Below are 14,126 nucleotides of genomic sequence, written 5' to 3'. Positions count from 1 at the left end.
ACTGGCCGGAGGAATATCTTCTGGCAGGAATCTAGGGTCCCTAACAGGCTTCTGACCCGTGTAGGGTGTAGGCGCTGGCTCAGGGCGCCCCTCACAGCGCCGCACAATGTACCGCTGAGCCCCGGAGTGGTTAGTACTGCGCTCCCTACCCTGTTGCCGCCATCTTCACACCGGCTCCCTGCTTGCCAGGGGACCGGTGACTCACTCGCCACTGAAGTCTTCTGGCTCTGTAAGAGGGTAGCGGCATGTTGCGGGGGTGAGCGATCACCTGTGGCGGCGAATGTTCATTCCCCTCAGGAGCTCAGTGTCCTGTCAGCGGAGATAGTGGCTCAGACCCCTTAGGGCAGACACTACTCCCCCTCTTAGTCCCAAGAAGCAGGGAGGCTGTTGCCAGAAGCCTCCCTGTGCCTAAACGCTATTAAAATAAAAAAAACAGAGAAACTCTTATGGAGCTCCCCTAGCTGTGACTGGCTCCTCCGGGCACATTTTCTAAACTGAGTCTGGTAGGAGGGGCATAGAGGGAGGAGCCAGCCCACACACTCAAACTCTTAAAAGTGCCAATGGCTCCTGGTGGACCCGTCTATACCCCATGGTACTAAAGTGGATTGTAGCATCCTCTAGGACGTAAGAGAAAATGTATATCAATCAATTCACATGAAAATATCTTGATTAAACAGTGCTTAAATACTTTTGCTACATGTAAAGTAACACTAGAATAAATCTGCATATAAAAAGAAAAAACACAGCTAGAAGCAAAACCATGATGAAGAATTTACCATTTTCTGAAGCCAGCATACTGGATTCAGACTTCCCATTATCTTGGTCATGTCCCACGTGATTTGAAGCCAGACTTGCCCATTGCGAGACCCAAAGTTTTTTGCCAGATGCGGTGACAACATCCTGGAATCAGATAAGTTTACAAATACATTAACATTAAATTGAAATGACCACTATCACCAAAATAATACAAAAACCCTTAACGTAACTTCTATTAGTTAAAGAAATTATTTAAAGGACTTAATCGGTTGACACCAAATAAGGGTCAGAATATTATATTCAATAATCCAAGCACACTAGAGATGGAACCAGATAAATAAAGCTCAGCATGTAATACTCCACACCATACAGGGTCCAGTATATTTTACTTGCCATTAACCCTTAGTATATAGATGAGACCAGATATGGCTCAGCAAACCTATAATAAAAAAAAAAAATAGGATTTTGGTACCGGTAAATCCTTTTCTCATAGTCCGTAGAGGATTCTGGGGTCCACATTAGTACCGTGGGGTATAGATGGATCCACCAGGACCCATTGGCACTTTAAGAGTTTGAGAGTGGGCTGGTCCTCCCTCTATGCCCCTCCTACCAGACTCAGTCTAGAAACTGTGCCCGAGGAGACGGACATCTTCGAGAGAAGGATTATACACAGATAGTGGTGAGATTCGTACCAGCTCACACAAACAAGGCACGTCAAGCCAACGAAGCTTGAACACTCAGAAACTGCTGAAACATTACTTACCAAGTAACAATGCAGTACTCAACTAAATGAAGTTGTACTGAACCAAATAATATTTTGCAGGAAAACAAAACGCTGGGCGGGCGCCCAGCATCCTCTACGGACTACCGAGAAAAAGATTTACCGGTAGGTACCAAAATCCTATTTTCTCTTACGTCCTAGAGGATGCTGGGGTCCACATTAGTACCATGGAGATGTACCAAAGTTCTCAGAACGGGAGGGAGAGCGCGGAGGCTCCTGCAGAACTGATTGATGATCTGAAATTCAGTCAGAGGCCAAAGCATCGAACTTGTGAAACTTAGTAAATGTGTTCGACCCAGACCAAGTTGCAGCTTGACAAAGTTGTACTGCCGAGAAACCCCGGGCAGCCGCCCAGGAAGACCCCACCTTACGAGTAGAGTGGGCCTTACAGATTTTGAACACGGCAGTCGTGCCGTAGAATAAGCGTGCTGGATAGTGAATCCAGCAAGAAATAGTCTGCTCAGAAGCAGGACACCCAATTTTCTTGGGATCATATAGGACAAACAGAGAGTCCGACTTTCTGTGACGAGAAGTTCTCTTCACATATCTCTTCAGAGCCCTCACAACATCCAAAGACTTTAATGTAATTGAGGAGTCAGTAGCCACTGGCACCACAATAGGTTGGCTGATATGAAATGCCGACACAACCTTCGGAAGAAACTGCTGACGTGTCCTGAGCTCAGCTCCATCTTCGTGGAAGATCAAGTAAGGGTTTTTACAGGACAAAGTCCCCAATTTGGACACACGTCTAGCAGAAGCTAAGGCCAACAACGTTACCTCCTGTTGAGGCAGCCAATGGTTTCTGAAAGAAAATAGATAGGGCCGAAATCTGGACCTTCATAGATCCTAACCTCAGGCCCATATCCACTCTTGCTTGCAGGAAGAGGAGAAAACATCCGAGTTGAAACTCCACTGTAGGAAACTTCTTGGACTCACACCAAGAGACATCTCTCTTCCAAATACGATGGTAATGTTTAGACTTTTACCCCTTTCCTAGCCTGTATCAGGGTAGAAAAGACCTCTTCAGAATGCCCTTCCGAGCAAGTATCATGCGCTCAACTTCCATGCCGTCAAACCTAGCTACTTAAGTCTTGATAGGCGAACGGCCCCTGCTGCAGCAGGTCCTCCCGAAGAGGAAGAGGCCTCGGATCTTCTCGCAGTAGATTCAGATGATCCGCGTACCTAACCCTTCTTGGCCAGTCTGGGGCAATGAGGATCGCTTGAACCCTTGTTCTCCTTATGAGCTTTAGGATTCTTGGGATGAGTGGGAGTGGTGGAAACACATACACTGACTGGAACACCCATGGAGACACCAGGGCGTCCACTGCCACTGCCTGTGGGTCCCTCGACCTGGAACAATAATGCCGAAGCTTCTTGTTGAGAATAGAGGTCATCATGTCTATTTGGGGTAGTCCCCAAAGATCTTTCCTTGAACACCTCCGAATGGAGGACCCACTCTCGTGGATGGAGATAGTGTCCGCTGAGGAAGTCTGCTTCCCAGTTGTCTACTCCCGGAATGAAGATGGCTGACAGCGCTAACGCATGCCTTTCTGTCCAGAGGAGTATTCTTGTCACCTGACATTGCCGCTCTGCTCTACGTTCCGCCTTGTCGGTTTATGCAAGCCACTGTTGTTACTTTGTCTGACTGCACTTGAATGGCCTGATGTCTCAGAAGAGGGGCCGCCTGAAGAAGACCGTTGTAGACGGCTCTTAGTTCCAGGATGTTCATGGGCAGGCCGGGTTCCAGGCCTGACCACCGTCCTTAGAAGGTTACTCCTTGAGTGACTGCTCCCCAGCCCCGGAGGCTCGCATCCGTGGTTAGAAGGACCCAGTCCTGAATCCCGAACCTGCGGCCCTCGAGAAGGTGAGGCAATTGGAGCCACCAGAGGAGTGAAATCTTTGCCCTTGGCGACAGACGAATTCTCTGGTGCATGTGGAGGTGAGATCCCGACCACTTGTCCAGGAGATCCAGTTGGAAGGTCCGAGCATGGAACCTCCCGTACTGGAGAGCCTCGTAAGAGGCCACCATCATCCCAACAGGCGAATGCATTGATGAACCGACACCCGGGGCGGCTTCAGGACATCCCGGACCATAGCTTGTATCACCAACACCTTTTCCTGCAGAAGAAACACCCGCTGCACTTCCGTATCCAGGATCATTCCCAGAAATGACAACCTCTGGGTCGGTTCCTAATGTGACTTTGGAAGGTTCAGAATCCAACCGTGACTCTGGAGCTTCTCCTTGGAGAATGCCTTTATCAGCAGATCGTCCAGATATGGAATGATGTTCACCCCTTGCTTGCGGAGGAGAATCATCATTTCTGCCATCACCTTGGTAAACACCCTCGGTGCTGTGGAGAGGCCAAATGGCAGGGCCTGGAACTGGAAATGACAGTCCAGCAATGCGAAGCGGAGATAAGCCTGATGCGGCAGCAGGTTGGGATGTGAAGGTACGCATCCCTGATATCCAGTGATACCAGGAATTCTCCCTCTTCCAGACCTGATATCACCGCCCTGAGAGACTTCATCTTGAACTTGAACTCCCTTAGAAAGGGGTTCAATGATTTCAGGTTCAGAATGGGCCTGACCGAACCATCCGGTTTCGATACCACAAAAAGGTTCGAATAGTAACCATTGTTCTGCATGTGAGGTGGTACTGGCACGATAGACCTGTGCCTCCACCAGTTCTTGGACAGCGTCCTGTAGCACAGTGCTGTCTGCCACCAGAGTTGGTAAGCCTGATTTGAAAACCGATGAAGAAGACATTGAAATTCCAGCCTGTATCCCTGGGATACAATATCTATCACTCAGGGATCCAGGCCGGACGATACCCATACGTGACTGAAGTGTCTGAGTCTGGCTCCCACTGGCCCCATTTCCAGGCCGCGCATCCCACCATCATGCGGAGGACTTTGGCGTACCTGAAGCAGGCTTTTGCTCCAGGGAACCTACAGCTGCAGGTTACTTGGACTTAACTCGACCTCCCCTAAAGAAGGTATTGGACGCTCTGGCCTTTCCAGGCCTGTTAGGCCGAAAGGACTGCGTTGCAGATGAAGAGTAGGACTTCTTCAGAGCAGGTGCTGCTGAGGGAAGAAACGGAGACTTACCCGCTGTAGCCGTGGATACCCACGCATCTAGAGCTTCCCCAAAGAGAGCCTGACCTGCATAGGGTAGGGCCTCCACACTTTTCCTGGATTCCGCGTTGGCCGACCACTGGCGCAGCCACAGTCCCCGACAAGCTGACATGGAAGATATTCCAGCAGCCATGGAACCCAGGTCTTTCATGGATTCTACCATAAAATCTGCTGAATCATGTATGTTGCGTAAATATAAAGCAACGTCATCCCTATCCATCGTATCCAAATCCTCAAGTAAGGTAGCCGGCCATTTTACTATAGCCTTTGCAATCCATGCAGTAGCAATAGTCGTACGTAATATGGCCCCTGAAGCAGTGTACATTGATTTAAGCGTGCTATCAATTTTTCTATCAGCCGGCTCCTTTAAGGCGGTAGATCCTGGAACAGGCAAAATCACCTTCTTTGAGAGTCTGGACACAAATGCGTCCGTAATCGGCGGGTTTTCCCATTTTTTCCTATCCTCAGGGAAACCCTTTTATGGACCTGTGGGTACATTTACTAAGATTCATAATTGTCAGGATTTGGAGGGAGATTAAACACGAATGACAACGGTAGTGTGAATTTGCAACTTTTAGTTTTTTTTACGCCTCATTTACTATGCTGTCGTATTCTACATTTTCGTATTTTCCGATGTCGATGTCATTCGTAATGTCAGGCAGTGTTTTACGGGAGTGATTAGTAAAACACTGCCTGACAAAACACAATGAATCCCGGCTCGATCTGTGAGATCCGTGCAGGGCTTCATTGTGTATATTAGGAGGTGAAGAAAGTTAAAAATCAGAAAAAAAATTGCGTGGGGTCCCCTCCTCCCACGCATAACCAGCCTTGGGCTCTTTGAGGCGGTCCTGGCTGTAAAATACGTGGAAAAAATTGACTGGGGTCCCCCCATATTTAAACAACCAGCACCGGGCTCTGGTGCAAAAAATACGGGGGACAAAAAACATAGGGGTCCCCGTATTTTTAGCACCAGCACTGGGCTCCACTAGTCAGAGAGATAATGCCACAGCCGGGGGACACTTTTAAACTGGTCCCTGCGGCTGTGGCATTAAATCCCCAACTAGTTACCCCTGGCCGGGGTACCCTGGAGGAGTGGGGACCCCTTAAATCAAGGGGTCCCCCCCCCTCCAGCCACCAATGGACCAGGGGTGAAGCCCGAGGCTGTCCCCCCCATCCGTGGGCGGTGGATGGGAGGCTGATAGCTTTTTGTGTAAAAAAAGAATATTGTTTTTTGTAGCAGAATTACAAGTCCCAGCAAGCCTCCACCGCAAGCTAGTACTTGGAGAACCACAAGTACCAGCATGCGGGGGGGGCGCTGGTACCTGTAGTTCTACTACAAAAACAATACCCAATGTTTAATGAACATACATGCACACTTACATACATACATACTTACCTATGTTGACACAAAGCACTCGGTCCTCTTGCCCAGTAGAATCCAGGGGTACCTGTAAATAAAATTATACTTACAAACAATCCAGTGTAGATTGGTCCTCTTCTTAAAAGGCGGTGGCGTGGCGCTCCCTGATTGGCTGAAGGGACCCTCTTTGACAGCAGTCACGGGGGGGGGGGGGGGTCCCGCCAGTCGGGGAAAGAGGTCCCATGTGTAAACATGGGACCCCTTTCAGTTCGTGGACCGGGTTTTTCGTTTTTTTATTTTAACAAGTACGTGGATTATAACTTTTAAGAAGAGGACCGATCTACACTGAATTGTTTGTAAGTATAATTTTATTTACAGGTACCCCTGGATTCTACTGGAGAAGAGGACTGAGTGCTTTGTGTCAACATAGGTAAGTATGTATGTATGTATGTATGTATGTAAGTGTGCATGTATGTTCATTAAACTATTACTCTCACAGTGTCTGCGTAGTTTTTATTTGGGTATTGTTTTTGTAGTAGAACTACAGGTATCAGCGGGCCCGTTTTCCCCCCACATGCTGGTACTTATGGTTCTCCAAGTACCAGCTTGCGGAGAGGCTTGCTGGGACTTGTTGTTCTGCTACAAAAAACAATATTCTTTTTTACACAAAAGGCTATCAGTCTCCCATCCACCGCCTACGGATGGGGGGGGGGGCCTCGGTCTTCACCCCTGGTCCTTGGATGGCTGGAGGGAGGGACCCCTTGATTTAAGGAGTCCAAACTCCTACAGGGTACCCGGGCCAGTGGTGACTAGATGGGGGATTTAATGCCACGGCCGCAGGGATAAGCCCGGTGCTGGTGTTAAAAATACGGGGGACCCCTACGTTTTTTGTCCCCCGTACTTTTTGCACCAGGACCAGGCGCAGGGCCCGGTGCTGGTTGTTTAAATATGGGGGAATCCCAGTCAATTCCCCCCCCCCCCGTATTTTTACAACCAGGACCGGCTCAAAGAGCCCGAGGCTGGTTATGCTTAGGAGGGGGGACCCCACGCAAAAAAAAAAAATCTGATTTTTAACTTTCACACCCCTTTCCAATGATAAACATGACGGACCTCACTGATCCGTGCATGCCTATCAGAATACGGTAAAAAAAAAAAGCAGGTCTATTTGAAAACTGCATTTTTTTTACGATTTGTACTTTTTCACGGCAGTGTTTGGCTATTGCCGGCAGTGACTGTGAATACGAAATTTTAGTAAATTACCGAGTTGTATAAAATAACAGGCGTGTTTGACCAATGGTGTATCCATTCGTATTTTTTTTTTCTCTGCCTTCAAAAAAAATATGAATGCCCTCATCACTGCCGAGATTTTAGTTTAGTAAATTCCAGAGATGACACTTTGAAGAAAAAACACAAAATTGGTCAAAATCGGGAGCTTAGTAAATATACCCCCTGGAATCTTTTGTCAGGGTTTACCCATGCCTTTTCAAATATAGCATTCAATTCCTTTGACGCAGGGAAGGTTAGCGAGGCATTTTTATTGTCAGTGAAAAAAGCCTCCTCAACCTGCTCAGGTGTGGTATCATTCACATTCAACACATCCCTGATAGCCTCTATCAATAATTGCACCCCTTTGCAAGAGATGCGTACCCCTGCAATACATCCCCATCACCGTCTGTGGTGTCAGAATCGGTATCCGTGTCGTCTTGTGTGACATGCACAAGTGCACGTTTGTGGGGGTACATAGCGGGCGTCTTGAGGTACCAGAAACCGGCCATACTGCCACAGAGATCTGTAATACCTGGGTTGCAGATTCATTACTTGCAACCCTGTCAGAAGTCTGAGAAATCCAAGATTTGATAGAGGAAAACCACTCTGGTTCCCTTGCTGGTATCTGTGCTAAACCAGTGCTATCCTGATTACATGGAATGGGATCATCCTGGGAGGATAAATCCTCTGCAGCATATGACACAGTGTCCCTGGACATAGCTAAAGGAGACCACCAAAACACACCACACACACAGGTGAGGGCAGACAGAGTTTCCCCCCCAAGAATGGCGAGACACAGAGATTGGAGCCAACACACACACAATGCTTTTAGCAAAGGGAGACCCCTTTGTCAGCGCTGACTGTGCCCCTTAATAGGACACACAGTGTTATTACAGCCTCCCCTCCCTTCTACAACCCCCTGGTACCGTGTACAGATAGCTGGAGTTGCTGTGGAGGGACCTGTTCTTCCTCTCAGCGCTGTGCAGGCAGGAAAATGGCGCTGGAACGCTGCTGGGTCCGCTCTGAGGAGAAGTTCCGCCCCCTTAATGGCGCTGTCTTCCCGCTCTCCAAGGATTATACTGGCCTGAGGAAAAATGTGCTGGCTGAGATCCGCAGACCCCGACAGACTTCTGGACCAGTGTGGGGGTAAACGCTGGCCCAGGGCGCCCCTCACAGCGCCGCACCATGTGCCTTTGAGCCTTCCCAGGAATGCAGTTAATACTGCGCTCCCTCCCCGTTTCCGCCATCTTCACACCGCCCCCCCGCTTGCTAGAGGGGTCGGTGTCTCACTCACCACATCTTCAGCTCTGTAAGGGGGTGGCGGCATGCTGCTGGGGCGAGCGGTCTCCTGTGGCGGAGAACGATCCGACCCCTCTGGAGCTCAGTGTCCAGTCAGCGGAGACAGTGGCTCAAACCCCGCAGGGCGGACACTGCTCCCCCATTAGTCCCTCGCTGCAGGGAGGCTGTTGCCAGCAGCCTCTCTGTAAAATAATAAACTCTAAAAATAAAGTTTTCTAGAAAAGCTCTGTAGAGCTCCCCTAGCTGTAACCGGCTCCTACGGGCACATTTTCTAAACTGAGTCTGGTAGGAGGAGCATAGAGGGAGGAGCCAGCCCACCCTCTCAAACTCTTAAAGTGCCAATGGCTCCTGGTAGACCCGTCTATACCCCATGGTACTAATGTGGACCCCAGCATCCTCTAGGACGTAAGAGAAAATAGGATGCTTTTACTCACCGTAAAATCTTTCTTGGAGTCCATCTGGTGGACGCTGCATCACTACCTTTGGGTTAGAGTCTGGTCTATTTCCATATTACCCCTCCCTCCTCCAGCAGCACCTCAGTCTACATTTAGCAAAGCCACATGGCGTAAAAACACACAATAAAAACCCGGAACAAAAAAGTACAACACAGAACAAAACAACAATGCTAATAAAGAAAACACTAATGGCAAGAAACCAGAGAAATGAGGGAGGGATTGCAGCGTCCCCCAGAGGGATCTTTCCTCCATCAACATATTTTGAGCCCATTGAGGTTCCACAGCATGATCAGGGGAAGGTCTAACATGGGCCCTGCTGAGCCTGATGCTTCAGCAGCCTGAGACTGAAGCAACTCGGCTATAGCGACTGCCATAGAACTGCAGCATCACAGACTCTTATGCTTAAGTCCCAGCCTGAGAATCAACAGGCACCAAGGCACAAGCTGAGCAGAGTGCACCTGGTTCCGTACAACTCTTTCGGTACAGTGAAATGGTGGGCGGTGTGGAAGATGGAACTAATGTGTGTGTGTGGGGAGGGGGGGGATTTGGATCCTGAATTAAATATCGCATATTTCATTTGGGTTCCCGATCCTCCTCTACACATACATTAGCGACATCTTCCACACCACCCGCCGTTTCTTTATCTAAGCATTTTGGATAGAACCTTAGGTGCTGGTTAAGAGGCTGCTTTTGCTCCCATTTGAAGCGCCACACGATTCTCCTTATCCCCCTTACTTCCTTTTGGTACAGTGTGCACAAGAAAACTAAACAGTAGATCCAATCTTGCTTTTGGAAGCTTTGTCTGAGAGCTATAAAAAAGGTGCCAGTACATACAGATCCCACAAGCAGAATTGTTTGGGGCGGGACTAAACAGTGCTGAAAGCCATGAGCAAGACAATGGCGCTAGTGGTGTAAGAAAATCCCCGCCCACAGAGTTGTGGGGGCGGATCTTAAGCGGTGCCAGGAGACCAAGATAATGGCACCAGAATCAAAGCCAATGCGTGGGCGGGACTAAGCAGCGCCAGTAACCGGAGATCAGTTACAGTGACCTGCCGCTACAGTCAGCCAAGTCTGTAAGCCACCCCCCACCCGCTGCAGACAGGGGCACCAAAGCACTCAGCACAGAAGTGAACCACGCGTTGCAGAGACGCGATAGTGGAAGTGTGCACAAAGGGGAGCAAGCATAAGAAGGGTCACAGCCCAGTGCTACCTAGGTAGGCCCTGACTCGTTTTCTGAATCAGTGAGAGGGGGAGTCCCGGGGACCTCAGTGGTGTAGTGACTTCCCAGAGGCAGTGCAGAGTGAGATCTAGAGCTCACAGAAGACTTCTAACCTAACAACTCTCCCTCTGCCTTTATTTGTCCCCATGTAAACAAGGACTAAACACAGCAAATAAAGAAAATATATCTAACTAAAACTAGGAGCAAAAGAATTGTGCCTTCAGTCCATGGCACAAAAACTACACAGTGGTGCTGTTGGAAGAGGGGGGTAGGGGAGAGATGAGGTAGTTTTTTAATGTCGTAGTGCCAAACTCCATAGCCCACACTCTAACTCAGAGGTGATGACGCAGAGTCCCCCAGATGGATGAAAGAGGGAAACAATATAAAAAAAATATGGGAATGCACTGATAAATAATATACTCAATTAGTAATAAAAATAAGAATTTACTCACCGGTAATTCTATTTCTCGTAGTCCGTAGTGGATGCTGGGAACTCCGTAAGGACCATGGGGAATAGACGGGCTCCGCAGGAGACTGGGCACTCTAAAGAAAAGATTAGGTACTATCTGGTGTGCACTGGCTCCTCCCTCTATGCCCCTCCTCCAGACCTCAGTTAGGGAAACTGTGCCCGGAAGAGCTGACATTACAAGTAAAGGATTTGGAATCCAGGGTAAGACTCATACCAGCCACACCAATCACACCGTACAACTTGTGATAACCTTACCCAGTTAACAGTATGAACAACTGAGCCTCACTTAACGGATGGCTCATAACAATAACCCTTATTTAAGCAATAACTATATACACGTATTGCAGAAAGTCCGCACTTGGGACGGGCGCCCAGCATCCACTACGGACTACGAGAAATAGAATTACCGGTGAGTAAATTCTTATTTTCTCTGACGTCCTAGTGGATGCTGGGAACTCCGTAAGGACCATGGGGATTATACCAAAGCTCCCAAACGGGCGGGAGAGTGCGGATGACTCTGCAGCACCGAATGAGCAAACACAAGGTCCTCCTCAGCCAGGGTATCAAACTTGTAGAACTTTGCAAAGGTGTTTGAACCTGACCAAGTAGCCGCTCTGCAAAGCTGTAAAGCCGAGACCCCTCGGGCAGCCGCCCAAGAAGAGCCCACCTTCCTTGTGGAATGGGCTTTCACTGATTTTGGATGCGGCAATCCAGCCGCAGAATGAGCCAGCTGAATCGTGCTACAGATCCAGCGAGCAATAGTTTGCTTTGAAGCAGGAGCACCCAGCTTGTTGGGTGCATGCAGGATAAACAGCGAGTCAGTCTTCCTGACTCCAGCCGTTCTGGAAACATATATTTTCAAAGCCCTGACTACGTCCAGCAACTTGGAGTCCTCCAAGTCCCATGTAGGCGCAGGCACCACAATAGGTTGGTTCAAATGAAACGATGACACCACCTTTGGGAGAAATTGGGGACGAGTCCTCAATTCTGCCCTGTCCATATGGAAGATCAGATATGGGCTTTTACATGACAAAGCCGCCAATTCCGACACACGCCTAGCCGATGCTAAGGCCAACAGCATGACCACTTTCCACGTGAGATACTTTAGTTCCACGGTCTTAAGTGGCTCAAACCAGTGGGATTTCAGGAAATCCAACACAACGTTAAGATCCCAGGGTGCCACTGGTGGCACAAAAGGGGGCTGAATATGCAGCACTCCCTTAAAAAACGTCTGAACCTCAGGCAGTGAAGCCATTTCTTTTTGAAAGAAAATGGATAGGGCCGAAATCTGGACCTTTATGGACCCCAATTTTAGGCCCATAGTCACCCCTGACTGTAGGAAGTGCAGGAATCGACCCAGCTGGAATTCCTCTGTAGGGGCCTTTCTGGCCTCACACCAAGCAACATATTTTCGCCATATACGGTGATAATGCTTTGCTGTCACGTCCTTCCTAGCCTTGATCAGCGTAGGAATAACTTCATCCGGAATGCCTTTTTCCGCTAGGATCCGGCGTTCAACCGCCATGCCGTCAAACGCAGCCGCGGTAAGTCTTGGAACAGACAGGGCCCTTGTTGCAGCAGGTCCTGTCTGAGAGGCAGAGGCCATGGGTCCTCTGTGCGCATTTCTTGCAGTTCCGGGTACCAAGTCCTTTTTGGCCAATCCGGAACAATGAGTATTGTTCTTATTCCACTCTTTCTTACTATTCTCACTACCTTGGGTATGAGAGGAAGAGAAGGAAACACATATACCGACTGGTACACCCACGGTGTTACTAGGGCGTCCACAGCTATCGCCTGAGGGTCCCTTGACCTGGCGCAATATCTTTTTAGCTTTTTGTTGAGGCGGGACGCCATCATGTCCACCTGTGGCAGTTCCCATCGCTTTGCAATCTGTGTGAAAACTTCTTGATGAAGTCCCCACTCTCCCGGGTGGAGGTCGTGTCTGCTGAGGAAGTCTGCTTCCCAGTTGTCCACTCCCGGAATGAACACTGCTGACAGTGCTTGCACGTGATTCTCCGCCCACCGAAGAATCTTTGTGGCTTCCGCCATTGCCATCCTGCTTCTTGTGCCGCCCTGGCGGTTTACATGGGCGACCGCCGTGATGTTGTCTGACTGAATCAGCACTGGCTGGTTTCGAAGCAGGGGCTCTGCTTGACTCAGGGCGTTGTAAATGGCCCTTAGTTCCAGTATATTTATGTGTAGAGAAATCTCCAGACTTGACCACAGCCCTTGGAAGTTTCTTCCCTGAGTGACTGCCCCCAATCCTCGGAGGCTTGCATCCGTGGTCACCAGGACCCAGTCCTGTATGCCGAACCTGCGGCCCTCGAGAAGGTGAGCACTCTGAAGCCACCACAGAAGAGACACCCTGGCCCTTGGGGACAGGGTGATCAGCCGATGCATCTGAAGATGCGATCCGGACCACTTATCCAACAGATCCCACTGAAAGATCCTTGCATGGAACCTGCCGAAGGGAATGGCTTCGTATGAAGCCACCATCTTTCCCAGGACTCGCGTGCAGTGATGCACCGATACCTGTTTTGGTTTCAGGAGGTCCCTGACCAGAGATGCTAATTCCTGGGCCTTCTCCACCGGGAGAAACACCTTCTTCTGTTCTGTGTCCAGAATCATGCCCAGGAAAAGCAGACGCGTCGTAGGAATCAGCTGCGACTTTGGAACATTCAGAATCCAGCCGTGCTGTTGCAACACTTCCTGAGAGAGTGCTACGCTGATCAACAACTGCTCTTTGGACCTCGCCTTTTTGAGGAGATCGTCCAAGTACGGGATAACTATAACTCCCTTCTTCCGAAGGAGTATCATCATTTCGGCCATAACCTTGGTAAATATCCTCGGTGCCGTGGACAGGCCAAACGGCAACGTCTGGAACTGGTAATGACAGTCCTGTACCACAAACCTGAGGTACCCCTGGTGAAGTGGGTAAATGGGGACATGCAAGTAAGCATCCTTGATGTCCAGCGACACCATAAAATCCCCCTCTTCCAGGCTTGCAATAACCGCTCTGAGCGATTCCATTTTGAACTTGAATTTCTTTATATAAGTGTTCAAGGATTATAAATACAGAATGGGTCTCACCGAACCATCCTGTTTCGGTACCAAAAACAGTGTGGAATAGTAACCCCTTCCCCTGTTGAAGGAGGGGGACCCTGACAATCACTTGCTGGAGGTACAGCTTGTGAATTGCCGCCAGTACTACCTCCCTTTCCATGGGGGAAGCTGGCAAGGCTGATTTGAGGTAACGGCGGGGGGGAGTCGCTTCGAATTCCAGCTTGTATCCCTGAGATACAATTTGTACAGCCCAGAGATCCACCTGTGAGCGAACCCACTGGTTGCTTAAGTTTCGGAGACGCGCCCCCACCGCACCTGGCTCCG

At 49.3% G+C, this 14,126-nt stretch overlaps 1 protein-coding gene across 6 annotated transcripts in view; it reads right to left on the bottom strand.

Moving 5' to 3' along the window:
* The window catches only part of CEP170 (centrosomal protein 170), a 619,381-nt gene that overhangs the window by 209,193 nt on the left and 396,062 nt on the right, over positions 1-14,126 (bottom strand). For all 6 annotated transcript variants that reach the window (XM_063917739.1, XM_063917738.1, XM_063917740.1 and 3 more), the window contains exon 10: positions 777-900. In XM_063917739.1, coding sequence (XP_063773809.1) covers positions 777-900 — 124 coding nt within the window. The remainder of the gene's footprint in view (positions 1-776; positions 901-14,126) is intronic.

This window comes from Pseudophryne corroboree, chromosome 4, assembly GCF_028390025.1.
Source record: "Pseudophryne corroboree isolate aPseCor3 chromosome 4, aPseCor3.hap2, whole genome shotgun sequence".
Lineage (NCBI taxonomy): Eukaryota > Metazoa > Chordata > Amphibia > Anura > Myobatrachidae > Pseudophryne > Pseudophryne corroboree.
The sequence above is the reverse complement of the archived record's forward strand: the minus strand, read 5'-3'. Positions and strand labels throughout refer to the sequence as shown.